Source organism: Oenanthe melanoleuca, chromosome 8 (assembly GCF_029582105.1).
Source record: "Oenanthe melanoleuca isolate GR-GAL-2019-014 chromosome 8, OMel1.0, whole genome shotgun sequence".
Taxonomy (NCBI): Eukaryota; Metazoa; Chordata; class Aves; order Passeriformes; family Muscicapidae; genus Oenanthe; species Oenanthe melanoleuca.
The window spans coordinates 6977342-6999439 of NC_079342.1; the positions used below are offsets into that span (position 1 = coordinate 6977342).

Below are 22098 nucleotides of genomic sequence, written 5' to 3' on the forward strand. Positions count from 1 at the left end.
ACACGCCCTTTTGAATAAGCACTTGCACTGTAATACTAAACAAAACATAAGAAACACATGTGTTTATCTTTTCATCTCTCTGCCTTTTACTCCCCCAAAAGCAGCAAATTTAAGTTATAACATGACCTCCCATTAGGAACCAGGTAGTATTGAAGTGCAGTATTTGAAAAAGTCAGTTCCATTAGAATATGTACATATTGTGTGTGGTTTTAATGCATCATAAATATCACCATATCTATTCATCCTTAATGCAGACCATATCCTTGGGTTTACTAAGGTTCTTCACTTCCTCCAGCAGTCTTCTAGGTGTCAAAATATGAGTAGAACCTGACAAAAGAACAGAAGTATGAACTGTATCACTCAAATTGTGACTTTCAGACATTGCCTGTTAAAAACATCATTTACATGCCACTGTTTTTTACTGCACCTGGAAAACTGACAAGTGCAACATGTCAAAGTGTTTTCATATAAAGCACCACCATGTAAGTGTCACCATTGCCAGAATCAATGTCCCTCTTCCCACACTCCAGATCAGGACATCCAGATCAGGGCTTGTACTTTGAAGCCAAGTTTCAAGTCCTGCTCTGCCCTATTTGAAAGGCAGGACTGAGCCTGAGCAACTGTCCCAGCCCGCAAGAAACCTGCCATTCTGTGAATGGATGAGTTAATGAGAGGCTTTACCCTAGAATCAGGAAACTATCTGGATTCAAGATTATCACATACAGTAGTGTTCCACAGAAATACCAATTACAGAAAATTGGCTTTTACTGACTCACATTTCCTTGAAATAACAAAATTCAAGTCTTGAGCAGCAAAGAAAATCCTTATTATTCCTCTACCTCTCTTCTTCTCGCAGAGAGTGATTATAACTTCTGCCATGAGGGGTCACCCTGCAGTTCTGAAAGCAACAAGTAGTGTCATTCTGAATGGGCTAACACTGCTGGGGCTGTGCAGGCTAACATTCCTGGCAGGAACACAGCCAAATGTTAATCTTCCACTAATCCATGTGGAAATTTGTAAACTATCACCTTCCCTCAGAAATCAGGATTACAAACAAAACTACAACACGCTGTGGTGAGTGCTCGATATTCAAGTGAAAGAGTCACCTACACTAAATATGGTATTGTAAACAACTCTCAGATGAAGAAATAATCTGGTTAAACTACATTCTTGTTGTCCTGGTCTTTGCATTACTACTCAGAACTAGAACCAGCATTCAACCTACCTCAACCACCACCAATGAAACCAGCAAACAAAAAATAAACCAAAACCAACCACACACAAACACACCTACAATACCCTGGAATATTTTGAGGTAATAGACTCTAGATCTCAGAAGCAAAGTTGGCATTGTTTTAGGAAGAGCATTCATTTGAGTAAACACCCATATATTTATTTGAAAAAAAAATCATGATAGATTCAGTTTGAATCTCAAGACTAAATTGAAATGCCAGATGTAGACCTCTCAAGCAATTTAGAATGCTTTAGATGACCCTGCATGCAGCTATCAGCTGGCTCTGCAGATGGACACAGGTCTGTGGTATGGATTGTTCCTATATATTATGTATATATACACACACGTTTTAACACTTAATTATTTCCTGTAATGCTATTTAAAATTCATTTGAAGCACAGCAGCTGATGGAACAATCATTTACTACCTCAGAAGTGCTGAGAAATTACTACACCAGCTGCCAACTGCCAAATATTAAGCAGAGGAGTTTTCAGGACCCAAGCAGTTAATCATTGCATGGCTTATGCAAAGCCTCTCAAGTAGCCACAACAGAAACTAGAAAATGTTGCAAAGTCATCTGAGCTACACTGAAAAAGTGGTTTGGGGTTTATTTGTGTTGGACCCTAGAAACCTGGGATTTTTGAGCTTTCTGTGTTGTCTGGCGCTGACCCACCAAGTGATGGAGTTAAAGGGTGCGATTTCACATGGTGAAGGGTTTCAAATTTGAGGCTTTTATAATATAGTAATAGGTATGGGACAAGATGGAGCATTTTGGGTGTTGCTTCCTTTCTGTGTATGTGAAATCACATACTTCTATTTTAACTACACAGCCATGACGTTAACTCCATCACTCAAATTTGGAAGCCTTCTCCAAGGTTTTGGTCAAAAGTAGTGTTCTGCAGAGAGTCAGTGCCAGACAGCACAGAAAGCTCAAAAATCCCAGGTTTCTGGGATCCAGCAATTTGCTTAGTTTTTTTGGGGTGGAATTTTGATTAGGATTGTTGGGGTTTTTTAATACTTATCTTCCTTCCAAAGTGAGCAATTTTGCACTAGTCTGTCAGCTTTCCTACTTCCAAAAGAAATGAGAGTATTAAGTGCCACTGAAGGCAATGCACAGGCAGATGCAGAAGTTTGTCAGGAAACTGTAATGCAAAGAAATGGAGGTCTCTTGAAATCCTGTTTGCTATACACTCTGACACAATTTTTCTGTAGAGCATAACTGTTTTGTCCTTAACATCTTGTGGCAAAAAAATCCCTCCAAACAGTTGAGATAACCTGAAAAGATGCTTTTAAGTGCATAGTTTTAAGAAATATACTATTAGTATTAGTGTGGTGAACCAACAGAGGGAACATAAGCAATGTGATTCCTACATTTTCCAGAACCATGTGTAGTACAGCACACCCCCCACCCTTTCCCAGCTTACCAATAACAACCTCACAGGACTTGTAGGCCTCGGAAACCTCGTAGGCGCTGCGCATCTCCGAGTAGGTGACTCCCCCGATCACAAACACAATCAGCCTGGCACTGCTCCTCCGCTCCTCTCTGCAGCTCGCTCTGGGCTTCTGCCGTGCACTGCACAACATTTCACACAGTGACACTTACACAGATTGCCTGATTCATTTTTGGTTAAAATTATACAGTCAACAAGCAGTAGCAATTTCTGTCACGCAGTTCGTGGCTTGATTATAATTTCAGCAAAAGTATTTTGATAAATTGGTAACTTGTTTTTATTAAATTTTTTTAATTATCACATTACTCAAACTGTTTAGGTATTACCAGGGTGAAAATAAATACAAAACAAAAACCTTGCTGCACACACAGCTAACATGCCAAGGACTCCTGCCAAGCAGCTTAACTCTGCATGCCAATTCCAGTGGCATTTTTCATGAGAAGTTCATTTGAAAAAGCTGGAGTCTTAGGCTTTTCAATCTCTGAACATGAACAGAATCTCTAAAAAAAGTATTTTTCTGTTATCAAATCATATTCAGATATCTAGGAAAAACAAAAGCAGCCTGAAGCTCTTAGAAGTCTAATACAAGTGTAGTAATTGCAGACTCAGGTAAAGTCATCTGCAGTCCTGACCTCTCTGCTAGAGTGCCTTCAAGATTCCCACGTTTCACCAGCCTGTAAGACAGAGATCAAGTTCCAGTGTACAGGGACTTGCTCTAGTGTTCCCTTGCACTGACCATCCTAGTGCATATCCAGGAACAGAAGGATACATCATCAACAGTTTAACTAGAAGTGGATGTAGAAAACATATTTTCCTAAGACTGTGTGTCTCTACTTTTTTTTTTTATTTAGTAAGTTACAAATTCCAATTCAAGTGTGTCCTCCACATTAAGGATATGTTGACTGTTTCACTCCCTGAATTCCAGCATCTGATTAGTGAGCATTCCTGAGAGAGGAACACACTTAGTGAGCATTCCTATGATAGAAACACTCTTGGGAGTCTTTATTCATTTGTTTCACCATTTAAATAACTAAAAAAAGTGATAAAGCTCTCAAATTGGTCATTTGGTTCAAGAGCTAGCGGAATTAAGAAGAGAAAGAAAGAAGAGTACAGGTAAGCTAAAAAAAAATTTCCAAAAATCACCTCTCAGCAACAAATCATAAAATATGCAAGTACACATTTGATATTCATTAGCAGCAACTTCATTTCAAGATCTCCCAGCTGTCCTGGACTTGTCTAAACCACTCTCTGACAACAGGGGTCAAATGCCTAACAGGCCCATATTTCCTAATGAGAGAGCCTACAGAAGATTAAATTAATTCCTGAGGTCATTAACCCCAATAATGTCACCACCACTAACACAGCAGAGATAACTTCCAGAAGTAAAACATTCTTTTTACCTAAGTCACAGTACTGAACATTCATTCCTGAAACTACTTCCCACTAATAAGCTCAATGGTTTAAACTTCTCATTCTGGGAATACGAAATGTTATTTCTAACCTTGAAGCAAAAGGGAGATACTGCAAATAAAGAAGCTGTATGTTACTAAGAATTATTAAAATAACAATCAAGCTGAGTATGTTTTAGATGAAATAAATATTTAGGCTTGGTACATTAACATAACCTTGAATGTATTATTTCACTGTTCAGTAAGTACACTTCTGTAAGGCCTTAGAATGTAAATGACAAAAATACTGAGATCTGGGTAAATTATATTTCAGGAAATTAAACCATTTACCTTACTGCTCCTGAACCATTCCAGGTGGGAGGACATCGAGAACAATAAGGCCAGTCTTTTGAATCTAATTTGTTTTCTATAGCATCCTGAAGTGCAAAATAAAGACACACATTAAAAATCCATACAGACCTCAAACCCCACCAAGTTTCAGCTTTCAGAAAGGATGCCTAACTGGAATTTCATGCCAACACATGCAGCCAACAAATAATTACAAGTAGCATCTCATGAATAACACTCCTATATAACAAAACGCTAGACCACATAAAGCTAAAATGTATTATAAGTGTTTTGCGTATCACAAGGAATTATGAGTACACGTGCTTTTTTAAATAAACATGTTACTGATTTAACAGTTCAGATTTCACTAGAAGCTTTTCATCTGTAATAACCCTGATGTATTTAATTTCTATATGGCAATGTATGAGAGAAGTCAGAGTCCCCTGAAAACATGTGAAAGTCACCAAGAATCTATGAATGACAGCACTGGATCAGAGTAACACTCCAGTAAACTCACTATCCTGCGTGACATCAGTCACTGACTGATGCTTAGGAAGAGGTTTAAGAACAATGAAACACACATCCGGCAAGTAATACCATCCAGGCTCTACCACAATACAGTTTAAATTGAAATTGCAATTTAAAGACCCATTGGAGTTAAAACCAAGAAGATACAGATCTTCAAATTATACCAAACACTACCAGTCCCAGGACAAGTTGTTCTAAAAGACTTCATGCTTTCACTTTCATCTGCTTCACATTTAAAATTACCTCTAAAAAGGAATATTACTAACAGCAGTCCAATGTATTAGAGACTGACTAGAAGTGATCACTTCGCCCACTAGATGTATTTAACAAAATTAACCCAAAATCCCATGGAATTCAAAAGATTGGTATAACAGCTCACTCCAGTAAATATCTGCACTGCACCCGTGAATTAATTAGTTGGTGAAATTTACCTCCATAACATCTTTGATAACAGGAGTCCATCTAGAAAGCTGAAAGGTTTCTTCTTTAGAACGGTCCCTTCTTGCATATTTATGCTGCTGAGCAACAAACTGAAAAGATTTTTAAAATATGGTTCTATTATTTAGTGTTTGGATTTTTGAAACTTATAGCAGTCAGTAGCAGAAGAAGGGGGGATAAGTATGAGATTTTCAAGAAATAATAATGATAAAGAGCAATAACTAATACCTCTAGAATTCAGGACACACTAGAAATACTAAGTTCAGAGACAAGGAACGGAGTAAGTTGGCAGTTTCTAAAACCAACTAGCTCAAGTCTTTATCTGATAATTGCAGAGGGAATATTATGCGTATCTTACTGAAAACTAACATTCATTAACTAACATTAATAATTTTAAAAGGATTTACCACTTAAACACATTAAAAAAAAAAAAAAAAAAAAAAAAAAAGAATTCTCAGCAATTATCTGCTTCCAAACCCAAATCTGGAAAATATCAGTAAGAGTTGCTGAAAGAGCTGTAGGTCCTTGGACAATAGGAAATTACAAAATAAATGAATACATTCTTACTGAAGAGATAACAGGAACATCAAGGTATTTCCAATTTCTTATCATATCACTATCACTTTCTATGTGTACGTTCTGGATCAGCTTGTCCAAGTTCTCCTGCGTAGTGCCTTCAATATATGGAAAACAGACAACAATTACCAAATGACTGTGGGTTTTGTCTCACACATTCTATTATTTAGTCTAGAACATTTTTGTTTGTTCTGTATGACTAGTCTAAGTTTAACATTTTAGATAAAATTTTATTTAATGGTCCATTCTTGAGACCAAAACTCAATATTGTTGCAGATTCCTCAGACCAGCATTCTGCCAGTTTTACCTTCTCCACAACAACACATTTTTCCCCACTGACTTATTTTCAAGCTGCAACAAACATGGAGCTCCCCCTTCAACAGCTTCAACACCATATGAAAATAAGAACAAACTATTGCACACATGCAAGAATAAGAATGATATTAAAACACTATATGAATCTAGACTTGAATTACACCTCTTAACTCTTCACCAGTAGTATCACTGCTACTAATCTGAGAGAAGATACAGAGGATGTATAGGATTTCTTTCTAACCCAGCTATCAACTCCAACACAGAGACTTAGATTAACTAAAACCACTGTACTATCCTAAAACTTGAGTTCAAAGCTCACAGCACTGAGGAAAAAAAATACAGGGCAACTCGTCATACCATTTGTGCTAAAGATATACAGGAGAATAGCTCTGATTTTGTCATAGCTGTCATGACTTTTGTTGAGCAGAACTGGAAGGAGGACCCTCATAGAGTCTTTTACTTTTTGACCTTCTGCATCAGTTCCAAGAGCCAAGTCCTAAATTAATTAAAAATAGAAACAGACACCATGGTTAAAATCATTAAAGTAATTTAAATCAACATTGTTCTGTGTGTTTTGATGGGCATTTTTATGAAACCACAAGTTTCAGGAATCAAGCTGCATCAATTTAAACTCAGTATGACAAGTCTGACATTTATTTCAATAGTTACATCATTATAATAACACTACATAACACTCTTAAACATTTAAAACTGATATCTAGAATTCTTAGAAATGTAAATAATAGTCACAGTGTAATGCCTCGCCCTAAAAGGTGCTTTTCCCAGACATTTAAAAAGGGCTTCCCTCTGCACAACATATTAAAGCAACCTCATAGGAATTTTGAGCCATGAAAACAAAGGTGATCCTTAAACAAACTAGCCAGATTTCAAGACCAAAAATAAAAACCCCAAAACTCTCAGGAACACCTCCTTATTGGGATGTTAAGAGCCTTGTATATTACACTTAGTTTTAATACTACCACCTCTAAAACTGATGACAAAATAAAGGTAAGAGACATAGTAGTTTAGTCAGTTACAACCAGCTTCTATTCCTGCAAACAAAAAAGTGATACTTGCAAAGTCCCTGTTTGGTTTGTGGCATTTTTAAACATACCTGTTCAGTTTTACAGAGCCTTTCTATGTTAGATTTGAACTTGCTCATGCAATCTTCTGCTATGTTAAGATGAACAACTTGCTGTAAGACAAAGAATAAAAAAAGAAAAGAATCACAAGCAGCCATAACTTCAATTTTTTTCTAGCATATCCATCATTTTACTGGTTACAAGAGTCAATCCTTCAGTACCATCATGCATTTTCTGTGTTTTCCCCTTCACTTAAAGACTGACCCCACAATACCTTTTAAAACATTAAACTGTTATATCTTCAATCCTCAAAGCACACAAATTATTTTATTCTTTTACATAGTAAAATGAAACACAAGTTTTCCTCTCTAAATTTTACAGTAGGTAAAAACACTAATTTGGAGAACAGGTATATAGCACACTACAGGAAAATGACAGACTAAAATTAGTCTTCAAACAAACAAAGCTAAAGTGCACAGAATTATTTACTGTGAAGTTGCGATTACAAAAGACCCCTTACCTTACTGATCTCTTTACGATAGAGTGGCATCTTCTTCATCAACTGGGACAGAGCAGATATGGATAACTGCAAAGAAATGACACAAGCTAAAAATCTGTTCCCCCAATAAATGACACACTTCTTTTCCTTCCTGTTGCAGCCTTGCTTCTCCCACAACCTCTGAAAATTCCAGTTAAGAAAAGTCTTAATTTCTTAAGTAGATCTACAAGTTACACAGATCTGATCAGCTGAAAATAACTAAATTACCAGGAAAAACAATACTTCAACTTAAACAACTTACTTTTCCTTCTGCTGCTTTTGTTTTTGATGAAGCATCTTTCAAAAGTTTTGGTAATTCCCTGATGAAAAGATGAAAATAATGAAAGGTAACAGCACATGAGTTCTTAAATTTTTTCTTAAAAAGAACTATGCAACAAGAACTTCTGAATGAAAGCAAAACCCTGAAATACAGGCCTATCTTCAGAGAAGAGAGCGATTTTCTAAAAATAAATATTAAACATCCTATTTGCAATATCTTCATAACATCATTTGATGCAGCAGCTAGATAGTACTGTGTGCAAAATAATCCCTTCAGATTTAAAGTATTTGAAAATACTTGCCAGGAAATTATTTGATTTCCATTTACCTCAAGAACTGCAAGTAGCATTAGTATAACTGCATAGCTGGGTACACACCATATTTTTGAAGCACAATTTCTTCCTGGCATTGATCACTTAACCGAATCCAATCTGTATTGCAAACCATGTTCATTACTGCCTGTACTCCCACTGAACAGCTCAAAACCCTCCCTCTCCAAGAAACCAAGCAGCTGGCTTTATTATTTATTCACATACTCTATCACATCTGCAATATGCTTGTGCCGCATCTTCACCCACAGGTCATCATCTTCCTCCAAAATTGCCTCCTTTTCCTTCCCACCAGAGCCTTCTGTTTTGTATCTTCCAAGAGAAAATTCAGACAATTATTTGGGCTTTGGGTTTCCCCCAATTCTCATCACTTATTACAGTACTGTTTGTAACAGTTTAATCAACATAAATGGTAACAGCAGTAATAGACAAAGGTTTTAATTTATAAGCCAAGCTATTACCTGACAAAATATAATCTACAGAAGGATTTTACAGATTACATATTCTAACATAGATGCAGCAAATTAATTTTAGAAAGATTCTTTAGGGCCATAGCTTCTGGACATTCTTTTAAACCAACAGTAACTAGAGTTTTAAACACACATTTACATGCACTTCAATTTCTCTTCAGTTTTCAAAGTCACCTTTCCTTTGGTTTCAAATGCAAACTGCACAAAGTAATAATACACACTGTAATTGCTAAGTGCAGCCTTCTCTGTATACTGTAAGGCTTTATAACTAAAGGAAAATGAAGACCCGTTCACCAACAAAAAGCTAAGCAGAACAAAGCACTTCACATATAAAAGGAAATGCTGCACAGCATTACAGAGCAGCTATTACATGACTATAAACAGCAATAAACTTAAAACAAGACAGTAATCATGCCACAATATTTTCACATTTACAGAAACTCACATAGTGCAGACCGCCAGAAAGCAAAAGAATGGAAAAAATTTACAGGATTAATAATGAAAGTCAGATCATGGCTACCTCAAAAATATACTCTGCTACATCTTCACAATCAGCAACCAAACCCAGATTCACACAACTCTACACTTTCTATTAAAATCTTCACTCACTGCTTCTGACTGAAGATATACTTTCCTCTTTGCTTGGCTAAACAATGAGGCTATCAGGTCACTTTTGCTGTAGTGAGTCATCAGAAAGAAAAGCCCTACCAAAATCTTGGTTGCCAGAACAATCAGACAGTAAAGCACATAACTTCTGCAAATTAACATTACACTACTCCAAATAGTGTTTATAAACTGAACATGACTGATTTAAGTGTGTATTTACAATAAAACATTTAAATTTAAATAACTACACAAATTACATGATTAGAACTATAAAAGTGAGCATTCCTGAGAAATAACCTAGCTTTTTCTCAGTATTGAGTTAGTGGTATTGCTTGTCTTGTTATGCCAAAAAAGTTGAGAATATGAAAGAAAATCTAGAGAATCTCAATGTGCACTTCCAAGGCTTTACTTCAAGAGTAATACAAGGTTCATAGTTCTTAAATGCAATTTGTGGACTCAAAACTTAGCAAAAATGCCAATTAGGTCCTACCTAATCTCAGCTAAGGGAGGAAGTCAAGAAAAAGATGAAGCTACAAATCCAAGAGGAAAGACTAACAATAAGGGAAGCAACCATTATGCAATATAAGCAGCTAATATTGCCATGGTGCAATTGAGCTAAACAATTTTCAGGGATTTTATAATCAAGAATAAGCTATTTAGAGTTTGGGGGGTTTTTTTTAAGTACTTGCTTGTAAGTATCATTTTCAATGGGTAGCAGATCATAAGCCATTGCCTGGAAGGTGAGCTCATGGAGCACAGTTGACACTGGGTCAAAGCCACGATCAATTATTATTAGTTGGGAGTGGGTTTTAGCCTAGAAAGCCATCAAACAAACACAAAGACATACAGTACAAAGTTAATGCATGTTAAATCTATTTGCATTATGTCACAGCACTGCAGATATTTTTAGAAAAATAACTGAAAAACACTGCACTATCGTCCAAGTGTTTGAACATTTTAATTATATGCAATGGTTTAAAATTAGTACTTTTAAGACAATGCTCTTAGTCCACTGCAATACACTCAAATTTGAATTTTAATCATCTAGTGAACAAAAAATGTAAAAGAAAAACAAACAAACCCCAAAAAAGGCTGCCCAGAGATTTAATACATAACTTCACCGTTTGTATTGCAGATCAGATAGTGCTGTAATACAGAAAAAGACCTCCAAATATTCAACCAAAAGTTTCATTTTGGGATTTCATAAAGTGGCAGTAGCAATAGGTACATTTATTTCTGTAGTAAAGTGATAAAGTGATAAAGTCAAAATGGTTTACTCCATGGTTTTGTGTTCAAGCAGCTGCTCTAATCAGGCCTTATTTGTAGTGACATATCAAAACCACTATTTATGTGAACAGCTGTATCTTTGTGGACAATAACACCCTTCAGGGAAAACATTTTGATTCCGCAGGAAGCCTCTTCTATACATGGCCTTATGAAAGGTGATATTAAAATAACATTTATCTTTATTGGTCATCAGGTTTGTAGCATCACCCTACATCATCACAAGGCTAATTTTTCAAATAAAATCAGTTTGATCACACAAATACAGCTTTACTCCAACAGTTACTATCTCTACATGGCTTTCATGCACAAAAACAATTTAATGGCAACTAGTTGCCTTTATTATTAAATAAGATCTATATTTGTAAAACTCGATCATTGAAGAATATTCCAAAGATTTCTTTTCCCCCAAACTTACAAAGAAAAAAAACCTCAAACATTTTAGTTCACTTTTTACCTTTATTTGGCTTTTCTCATCTGTTTTGTAGTAGTTTTCAAGAGATTTTTCAACAAGCTGGGCAAGTTTGCTGGCTCTGTCAGATGGTCCACTGTGAAAAAAAGGAAGCATGCAAAAATAACTTGCATTTCTTCATCAGAACACTAAAATGCTACTTTAAAACTGAAAACTCCCTAGATTGATCCTTTGCTGTCCTGAGTTTCTGAACTTCATTCTAAGTATTTCCAATATATTTTTACTTGTCCATTATGATTTCACTCTTTGAATGCTTCAGGTATTTCACCCAGCAAAAACAGCTTCAGGCAAAAGACTGGTATTAGCTGGCACATGGCCCAGCACCTAAAGTTTCACTGAGAAGCTGAAAACAGGAAAGAAAAAAGAGAAAGAACAGGAAAAAAAAAAAAAAAGTCAAGCAATTATTTGTTAGAATTGTTAGAATAAGACACCACTTCACATTACACCATAGAATGCAGTCCTTGAATGCTATTTCAGAAGCCTACTTTGACTTCAAAGATAGTAAATCCCTTTCAAAGCTCAAAAGAGGCATTCTTCTCAATATCTCTACTACAAGAAATCCTGATCCCATGTGCCACAGCAATTTCTGAATTCCTTGGTGCCAAGCAGAGCTGCAAATGACCGAACAGCAGCAGTTCTGTTACAGGATTATGCATACGAGAATGCAGCATATCAGTGTCACCCTACTGACCAGACATGAAACAAACCATTCAGAACAAGACAGTGTATGCAGGTACTATTACACACACAGAAAAACACTGCTCTACCTACACTTCGCAAATTCCTATCATTCCATATTTTAGACTTGTGGATTAAAAACAATTAATCCACAACCATAAGGAAAAGGAAAAAAAAAAAAATGTAACTATGCTGCAGCCTTGAGCTGCAACCAAATAATGTGTTAAGCCCAAGAAGTGAAAGCAATTACTAGGAAACACTAATTTCACTCCACCTTTTATATCGTACTCCTGGATTCTCATCTAGTGTGGCACATAAGGTAACAATTTGTTCAGCCATGACTTGCAGTACAGCATCTTTATCCTTTGTTCTTTCCAGAGTGGGACTGTAGCAGCGGTAGAATGCATCTGGGATGTTGAGAGTAAATACCTACGTAAAGCACAAGTAAGAAAAAAAGGGCCTAACTTGCAGATTGCCAAAACACCTGGTAAAAAGTTTGCTAATTTGAAACTATATGCTGCAAGAAAAAGTCATACATAGGACACTTTAGGAAAAAAAAACAAACAAACCCACACATCATTTCTCTATCCCTGCTGAGCTCATCTTCTTTTTCTCAACTTTTTCCCTATTACTCTACTTCTATTTTTCAAACTACTTACAGGTCAGAAGGAAGGATGGACAGAAGGAAGGACCTAAACACCCACCACTGTCTTGTACAGAACCATACAATGCAATACCAGAATGAGCACAGAAGGTATCAAGGTGAAATTGGTTTAAAATAAAATTTTTACATATTCTATCTGCTTTTAATACGAAGAATTTACCTTTAATAGCTGAAATTCTTTAAATTAATTAAATTTTTAATAAAGCAGCTTAGTACCAGAGATGAAAGGCTTTTTCAACAGTTTTGTAAATGGAATGCAAACATGGGAATGCCATTGTTAGTAAATGGATTTGCTCTAGCTTCAGATGGACTCTGTAACTACAGAGCCAAAGAAGAACATCCATCCAGATAAGGGGTTTGCTTCACTCAAGTAGATAATGACCTGGACTTTGCCCAGAGCTCAGCCTGATTATTTACTCTTAGCATCCCAGAAAGCAGGCAGACCAGTTAACACCGTTCCTCTGCTGAGGATTCAAAAGGCTCTCACAACCCCAGATACTGGGAATACAAAACTACAGTAAAAACAAGAGGAGTGCTGCTTATTTTCAACTCAGAAAAGTAGCCCTGATTTCTGCTTTCATGGTGAGTCCTCCAGAGAACCAGGACCACAACATTTTCATAGGCTTTATTTAGTACAGAAGAACAGCTTTGTCAGGGTTCCAAAAACTAGCTTGAAACAAAATTTGTAAACATCAATCTCACTGAAAAGCAAACAAATAAGCCACCATACTCATTATCCCCTGATGGACTCTCAACCAAAATAATAAAGAACTCTTCATAATTAAAAGGAGTGCGTCTTCAAACCAGGAAACTGCACCACAGTGAGACAGGGCTAGCAGCAATCCCTCCTATATTCACTTGTCACTTTGTATACATGAGAGCTGTCACCCTTGAAATGTTGATAATGTTTGACATGGGAAACATTCATGGTTAGTTCTGGTTAGTTCTCCAGCCCCTAGAACTGGGCAGAGCTTGGAGGCTTCACCATCTTAGTGAGTATCAGTGTGTATTTCAGCCTTCTTTGTCTGATGAAGGGCATGAGAAATTAATTATTTCTAAACACAACAATCACTGTGTGGCTGCATACAGAAAACACCCATTGGTCTCCATTGGTAGTACAGATCTTTAATTTCCATGTTCTCCTCTCACTGAAAAGACTGTCAAGTTGCAGTAGTTTTTGTTCCACTCTCCTTCAGTTCTCTCAGTCCATTTGTTTTCGTTTCCTGACTTTCACCAAGTTCTACTTACTCCTATTTCTATGCAACCACCTATCACAGTAAAACATCAGTATCAGCAGTAACAAACTCTTACTAAAGACCAACCAGAATACTTGTCTGATCTTAGGGAACAAATTCCTTCTTAAACCTCCCTATTGCAAGTGACACCAAATCTTGCAAAGAGTAAAAACCTTTGAGTACAAGAATGTTTGTTTTCATCTGAAAAGCATAAGCAAGTACTGGAAATGTGCAAGCACTGGAAATTTCCAAGTGGAAATATCTCACATAGAGTTTGTCAGTCAAAAGTTGCATTCCATTTCATTGTTTTCTAAAAGGTCACCAGCACTTGAAAATAATCCCCCAGGATACTGTTAAGGTTAAGAATTAAACTTACCTGGGACTCATAAGGGAAGAAGGAAATGTTGATCTCCTTGCATTTCTTTATTGATTTTGCACATGAAGCCTTAATTTTATTGAAGAGGCTGTCAGGACAAACTAGGGGGGGAAAAAGAGACTCTAAGTATAAATAATTTGCACTATTCCAGCTGTTAGCTCATTAGCATACAGTATTCAGAGGAGACAATTCTAAATTAAGACCAAATTAACCATAAAATACCTACTCTATTTTGCCTACTCTTCCTAAAGTGAAATACATCATATAATCAATAATACCACTGCTCAATTTATACTGGCTTTTTGCAAGCAAAAGGCTGAACATTCATTAGCAGTCTGAAACTGTGAAGGATGTTGATTTTATCAAAGCAAACGTTTCTGCTATTTCTTATCACGTAGGAGAGAAAAAAACATTTCCCAAGCTACAAAAAAGAATGCTTGTGTACATATCTAAGAGCAAAACACAGAAATACAGAATTTAATTATAGATCTCTAAAGTGTTTCACCACACTTCTAGGCTACATTAGATTCCAGTGTATAAACTGAATTTATGGAATACATGGATGACACAAATACTACACAGACTGGGAAGTGACAGAGTTATTTCTCTAACTCAGAAGCTATTCCTCTCAACAGGAAAAGTTTTGGCAAGTATTCAACTGAAAGCTTGCCCAGTTGAAACCAAGGAGCATACAGCAAGATAGCAGTAGTGTTCCTGCTGCTTCAGTACGAAATTAAGCAAGAAACCAAGAATTTGGATAGTAATTTAGTATTGCTTTGAGAACATCCAGTAGCAGATATGCACTGTCCACAAAGACAGGCAGGCCTCAGTGTCTGCCTTCAGCAGCACATTTGGGGTTTTTGTTTTCCCCTCTTTACACATCATTTTAGTCACACTGACTGACTGCAGGGGCATGTGCAGTCACATTAACCCCATTCCTAATAATTGTCTCTGCAAAGCAATTCATGGCATGCACACAAGGGCTAACTAGGGCCCCTTCTTTCAGGAAAGGGAAAAAGCTGGCTCACAGGTCTGAAAGAACTACCTGAAGCAACCAATTACTAACAAGGCTCTTGCAGAAAGTCCTTGTTGGAGTGTGTCAAATAGAAGCCTGAGTCCCTCAGACAGAGAAAAGAATGCAGGGATTGAATTAAAGCCTGTAGAGAAATTGAAATATATTAAACCACATAGACATAAAGTGTAAGTTTTAGTTTTAAGTAAGTAGGAATATTATTAAGCCACCTAAATATGAAATAGAAATGCAAGTGTTAGTGTTAAGTAAGAATATACTGTAAGTGCCTTGAGAGTAAAAAGCCCTAAAGTCTAGTTAAAGTTCAAGCAGCCTAAAGCCTAGTTAAAAGTTCAGAAACTTAGCACCAGATATAACGAAAACATAGCAAGAACATTGCTTACATTTTTTAGATAGAACAGATAGAATAATTTACATGAATAAATAGAGCTATATGAGTAAATTATGACATTACTTCCGTACTCTAAAATTAAGATTCTAATAGGTCTAGAAAGAATGTTCAGGCTTGTGTTTTTAGCTCGTTGGATAATTTACAAATAAAACCCCTGTATTGGGGTGAGAGACCACCACCATCATCACCATCCAGAAGAAGAAAAGCCAGGGAGCTGATGCTTCTACTCAGGACTCTGTGCCAAAAAGCTTTAGCATGGACTTTAATATTCTGAACTCTTTGCCTTCGAGACTGATGTGCTTCTGCAATAAACAACTTTACAGCAACCAACAACAGCTCCAGTCTCTTTGAAGACCCAGACCCATAAATAACTTGACAAATCCTCATGCAGTTACATTTTTAGTACTATTTTGTTTATGCAGAGATACAGTTTGACTTGAATTGTCTTCCTCCACACTCCACTATAGGAGAAGACTGGAATATTAAAAATAAAACTACATCACCTAAAATAAAAGCAGAGGTGGAGAACAATCAAGACTGCTTGTTAACTGTGAAAGAAATTACTATTGCCACATAACACGGTGACTACAGCCTGGCAACCCAGATATATGGTTATTGACTTGAGTCTCAAACCTTCTTGCAACAAGCAGGGCCTAAACTTTCCATTTACTCAACTCCAGACAAGAGAAGTGAGCAGCTTACTTATTTACCCATATAAAGTTACCAAACTACAACCCAAAAGCTTACTTACAGTCAGTGAAATACACGTATGCTGCTTTGTATCTGCTAGATGATTTAGTGATGAAGTCATCAATCAGTCCATCTACAGACTTACAGGGGTAAGAAAAACAAGAAAAAAAAATACAAACAACATCATGCCAGTGTTTTGCCTTTCTACACGTATCAGACAAAGCTTCTCTCTCCTCTCCTCCTGTGCTGTTACCAAGCCCCACTTAGGAATACTGCAATTCAACATATAAGAAAACACTGAAGTTTAAGATTTTTAACTTCAGATGAAGAATAACAAGCCATTACAGATGGTCAGTTATGCACCAAACTCATTTCAGGAAGCACATACATCACAGTATTTGCATCATTTCCCAGTTGTAACAGCACTGAGATTTACTCTCTCAAGAATTTTTAGGAAGTAACAGTAATGTCTTATTAGAGCCACTACTTTGAATTCTATTTTCCAGTGTATTGCATCATCAGGTGATACAACATTTCTTTCAGTGAGGTTACAATTGCTAAGCATCAATACAGTGCCTACGTTGACCACAAGGAACACATTTGCAACATACTCCATGGTGGCACTACATTTTTCATCTTGGGAAATTAGGCATCACACAGAGTATCACAGACAACGCAGAAGATAAGTACTGCACAGCTGTACACAGTAAATAAACATTCTAAAATAAGGTTGGCTTTTTCAGTCTGAAAGATCTTGCAACACTTTAAAATACTAACCTTTTTGGTGGGAGTTATTAAATATATTGCCTTCATGTGTGGCACAGGCTCACGGGTTTTATACACATTCTCCACCACTATAAAGTAAGAAATATTAAATTTTTAAAATGAGAAACATTATGCATCTTTAAGGAAAACACTGCACGTATTTTAATATAGAGTTGATAAAATAAAGTAACAGCAATGAAGTTGTCCACAACATTAGAGGGAAGGATGTAGTTTCTGCCAAGAGCCTTTATTTATTTTTTTGTTATTTCATATACAGAAGGTTATCACAAGGCTTTCTTAACTCTTGGTCTAGTGACACCTCAAGTTGTAGGACTAAATTTTTCCTAGGAATTCTACAGTTCTACAACAGAATGGCAATGCAAACATACTCCAGCTATGGGGCCCTCTTGGAAGGATAGGAACTCTCTTGGCAAAATAGTTCTTTTTCCAGCACACTGAAGGAGAGGAAGAGAGAAACTATGCAGGGCATCATTTTGGACTACAGCCTCTTCTGTCCTTTGTTTGCCTATTTCCTGGGCAATTAGTCTGTTTCAACATAATTGCAGGCACAAATTAAGACAATTTCAGCAAATCAGCTTCACTCTTGTTTTATTCTGTTCAATGAAGTCATACAGCTTGAGAATGCAGAGAGATTCTTGTGGCTCATAAATCTTGTGGGGGAGGAACAAAGGAGGTAAGTAATGTCAGACATCTGGATGTGGAAAGACAGGTTCCTTTCAGCAGTGTGCTCACTAAAAATAAAAGGTTTCTTCTTGATAAGGAAAGGAAAATATGCTCACCAAAAGTTTCTCACAAAGGGTAAGTAGCACTTATGATTTAAAACACGCACCAAAAAGCAAAATTGATACAGCTCTACTATTGTATTTCCAGAATAATCATGTTGTGCTGAAAACCTGGAATAAGAATAGTACTGTGGAATAAATAGCCAAGTCTAAACAATGCCCCCTTACACAAGCATTTCTGAAAATCCAGACCTAAAGCTAATTTAAACGAATACATTTACATTTTGGAAATTTATTTTAATTGCAAAAATAGGCATCAGCAAACAAACACCCATTTCCACCTTCCAAAAAAACCCCATCAAAAACCCCAAACCAAAAACCACAACAACCAACCAAAAAAAAAAAAAAAAAAAAAGTACAAAAAACACCAAAAAAACCCAATCAAACAAAAAATACCCTTAGAGTAATCTTTAGAAAATATATTTCAAAGGGGGATTTTAGCTTTCAGGCAGAAAATTTTTTTTTTTTTTTTTTTCATTTAAAAAAAAAAAAAAAAAAAAAAATCACAGTTGACTAATTACTGTAGATGCCTGAAAGTCTACTCTTTTAATATCCCATAACTACTTGTCTTCATAAACCAGATAAAGACCCTTTCTTGCAAGGGTAATAACAATTTCATCAATTTCAGTCTTTCCTTTTTTCTTACCAGGATATTGCCATTGGTGTATTAATAAGAATTATGCTTACCTGTGACACCCTCTGCCAGTAGATCAGTCATTTTGCAGCACAGTGACAGTAATTTAGTAGTGTAATCATCCAAAAGCATTACCTAAACATATTTTAAAAAAAACACACAAGAATTTAGATAAATTACTCAGCTATATTAAACCCATGTCATTTCCTCAACAACTTGCCATAAAAGATTGAAGCTAAAACTATTTTATTACTCTGTTTTTTTCATTACCTGCATACACCAACATTGCAGAGGAAACTAATCTCAGGAAGCAGCTCCTAATGTACAGGATTTCCAAAGATGAGCTCAATCTTAAATACATGCTTTGTTCCCCTTACTCATACTAAAAAGTACTGGAAAGTTTCATTTGGACACAAGTCTTTTGAATTCCTGCTAATTTACCCCATGGACTGATCAAATATATCTGTATTTATTTTAAACCTGTTTTATAGCTTAAGCAGTTCTAACAGGTATCATACTGCTGAATCCTGCTCCATATGTACTGCAGGGCAGTGTAATTTTTAAAATTCATAAAGAACAAGTCTTTCAAAAGGAAAGTGAAGATAAACACAAGCAGTTTACACTTTTTCTTCAAAACTAATTTAAAAAAGAGACTACTAACTTGTTCTTCCTGTACTAGTCTCTAGGCTTTTCAGTAAATATTACACAGAGATCTGAGTTAACAAAAGTAAGATCTATTACTTGGATAGAAAACAATTTTAAGAGAAAATGCCAGTCGTTAATTTTATGTATGTTTTCTCTACTCAGCGATACAGATTTCTTGTTCAAGTGAAGACAGAATTCTTAGAAAATTTTTAACAAAGTTGTACCTTCCATTCTTCCTCTTTGCAAAAGTCATCAAACACTGCTGATTTCAGCCCTGTAAGAAGAAACAGTTTACGAGTTAGAGGAATCAAATTGCTACTAAGAAAGAAAAAAATAATTCATCCATTTAGACTCATATGTACAGAGCCCTAAAAAGAAAAATTTTAAAAAAACCCATACTTAGAAATACTTGAAAAGAATTCTTCACCACAAACTGTCCCTGCCTTTTTCTAGGTCTGTACACAGGTATAATAATAAATTTTTAACCATGTAAAAATTTTATTAACATTCATATTTACTGAGAACACTCTTGTAGATTAGTTCGTCTTTAGCATTACACAAATTCCTTTTAATAAACTGAGTGCCCAACAACCTTGTCCAAACTCTCAAATATTATTTTTTCTACAATATTTGCCTATAAAATGCACCAGAACATACAACTGCATTCTCCTCTGAATACATTAAATTAGTTTACAAAGGCTTTTTTTCTTCTACCTTTACGTCACAATCAAGGAAAAACTATACACAACCCTGACAGAACAGCAGGCTGTCAATTCCCTGTGTGGGAAAAAAAATAAAGCAAACCACACCTTGGCCAAATGAATGACCCGTTTATAACACACTTCCTGAAGAAAGGACTGTTAAGCAAGTGCTACAAAAAACAGAATTGCAGAAATGCTGAATCGTTTACAAAAACTAATATAGCTATCTGTGGTTAGGCTAGAACTTACTACACATGTCTACAAAACAATTTAAAGTTGTGGAAAAAAAAAAAAAAAAAGTTAAAAGAGAATTCCTTGTGGAAAGGACTTCATTTAGAGATCAACTACATATAGCAGCTCTCTGTATTTCATTATTTTATCCACAGAACTACTGACTCCTAAATACAGGTAGCTCTGTCCTCATAACTGTGAGCTTAACTAACAAACTTTTGTGAATTAATTTTTCCACACACTTCTGCTTCAATTCCACACACCACAGGTATAACTTCCATGCTTATTTACAGAGCAGGAACAAGACACACATTGACACAAGCTGCTACATAAAGCATCAGCATTACTATTTCCAGATAAATCAGTCCTAATAAAAAGCTCCAATTTAAATGTTTGCTGAAACATTAGGAAGCAGCAGTCTATGGCCTTCAATTACCCATTTTAAAAGTGCCAGACAATGTCTAAAACTTAGTTCATCAATTTTCATTGTTGTTGTAGTCTTGGAAAGACAAGAGGAACCAGCTGACTAACAAAGCATTCATTTCATAAGTTCCTCTTAACTTGCAATATAAATGTTTTATTATTCACACTCCTTCACTGTCATTCTAATCTTTGTTCCTTACACTGGAAACACCATTTTGAAAAGTCTTTATGGCCCTTAATAATACACTTATGCTTTGATCAAGTTATTCCCTTTTATGGTCCAAGTCTTCTATAAAATATCTCAGGATAAAACATAAGCTCTACAGTCATAGGCACAAATAACAGAGCAAGACAGCAGGACAAACAAAGCAGCAAAAGTGGGGATTTCCAAAGGTTAGGTTTTAAACAAAGGTCTCTAATTCATCAGGCAGGGTACAGGTGCCAGCAGTTGAGCTCCAGAGGGACAGTCTGCTCTTCACTTCTAGTGACACAAACAGCTTTCAGGTGGAAGCAGAGGAGAAACATGAAAACAAGACGGCAGCAGGACCTTGCCATTTCAGTGACAGTCGCCAGGCTGGCTGAGCAGCTCATGGAGTCACCTCAGTACAATTAAGCTGGGGATGAGGTGGCTGCTAATGCCTTTTCCCCAAAGGTCTCACACTACCTGAAATACTATAAGGCTTTCCACACCAGCAAGGAAGGGAGCAGCTACAACTTCATTTTCTGTAACAAACACCAGGAGAACCTGCTCCAACACAAGGAGATAAGAATCTGAGTTCATTTGTCAGACTACCTGGAACACCTTCAGCTTTTTCTACGGAAAACCGTGAAGCCAAACATGAAGTGGGAAGCGCCGCTCCGTGAGAGAGAGCTGAGAGTCCCTTTTGGGGCCAGACTCTCCGAAAGCAACGCGGAGGTAACAGAAGTGCTCGAAGACCTAGTGTAAGTTTAGGCTCTTCAAGAGCCCGTCAGGCTGGGTGTAGCCTGCAGAGCTCACCCTTATCTCGGAAAAAGGCACAAGCGTCTCTTTGCAGCGCTGCTTCTGCGGACACCGGCGGCAGTCACCTCCCACCAGCGCGCCCAGTCACCACCTGTAAGAGCCGGCAGAAGCCGCCACCCACGGCCTCCCGGACTCCGGCTGCCCACAGAGCCGCCCGGCCCGACCCCAACCCCTGCCCCGCTTAGCCGCCTCAGCTCCGACCCGCAGCGCGGCTGCGGCCGGGCGAAAGCGGCCCCGGTCCCGGACCCCACCGGGGCGGGCACCCTCGACCCCTCACACGGGGCTGCGCGGAGCCGGCGCCTCAGCGGCGGAGGCTCCCGGCCGGCCCCAGGGCGCTCCCTCTCAGGGCCGGGAAGGAGCCCCAAAGTCACTCACTCTGCCACACGAAGCTCTTCAGCCCCCGCACCGCCGGCGCCATCTTGCTGCCAGCCCCGCCTGGCAGTGCTGCCTTCCCCTCCCTCTTCAGGGGCGGCGGCGGAGGGCGCAGCCCGGTC

The 22098-nt window shown here is 37.2% G+C and overlaps 1 protein-coding gene across 1 annotated transcript; it reads right to left on the minus strand.

The window, feature by feature from the left end:
* Positions 1-191: 191 nt before the first annotated feature.
* On the minus strand, positions 192-22061 carry STXBP3 (syntaxin binding protein 3). Its single transcript, XM_056498201.1, has 19 exons — positions 21980-22061; positions 19474-19523; positions 18658-18739; positions 17180-17256; positions 16464-16542; positions 14292-14392; positions 12291-12445; positions 11324-11414; positions 10272-10396; positions 8714-8818; positions 8161-8218; positions 7881-7946; positions 7393-7473; positions 6636-6774; positions 5955-6061; positions 5381-5479; positions 4425-4510; positions 2659-2807; positions 192-327 (listed from the first exon to the last, which is right to left on the minus strand). Exons 1-19 carry the CDS (start codon positions 22020-22022, stop codon positions 236-238), a joined length of 1785 nt encoding a protein of 594 aa, XP_056354176.1. The 5' UTR covers positions 22023-22061; the 3' UTR covers positions 192-235.
* Between the last annotated feature and the right edge of the window lie 37 nt (positions 22062-22098).

What these genes read in the sequence shown, in the direction of transcription:
- STXBP3 (XM_056498201.1), bottom strand. Translation starts at nt 22,022, where the DNA reads ATGGCGCCGGCGGTGCGGGGGCTGAAGAGCTTCGTGTGGCAGA. An exon ending in TCTTCCCTTATGAGTCCCAG is followed by an intron (nt 12,446 to 14,291) that starts GTAAGTTTAATT and finishes TGCTTTACGTAG; the next exon opens with GTATTTACTCTCAACATCCC. An exon ending in TTATCAAAGATGTTATGGAG is followed by an intron (nt 4,511 to 5,380) that starts GTAAATTTCACC and finishes TTTGCACTTCAG; the next exon opens with GATGCTATAGAAAACAAATT.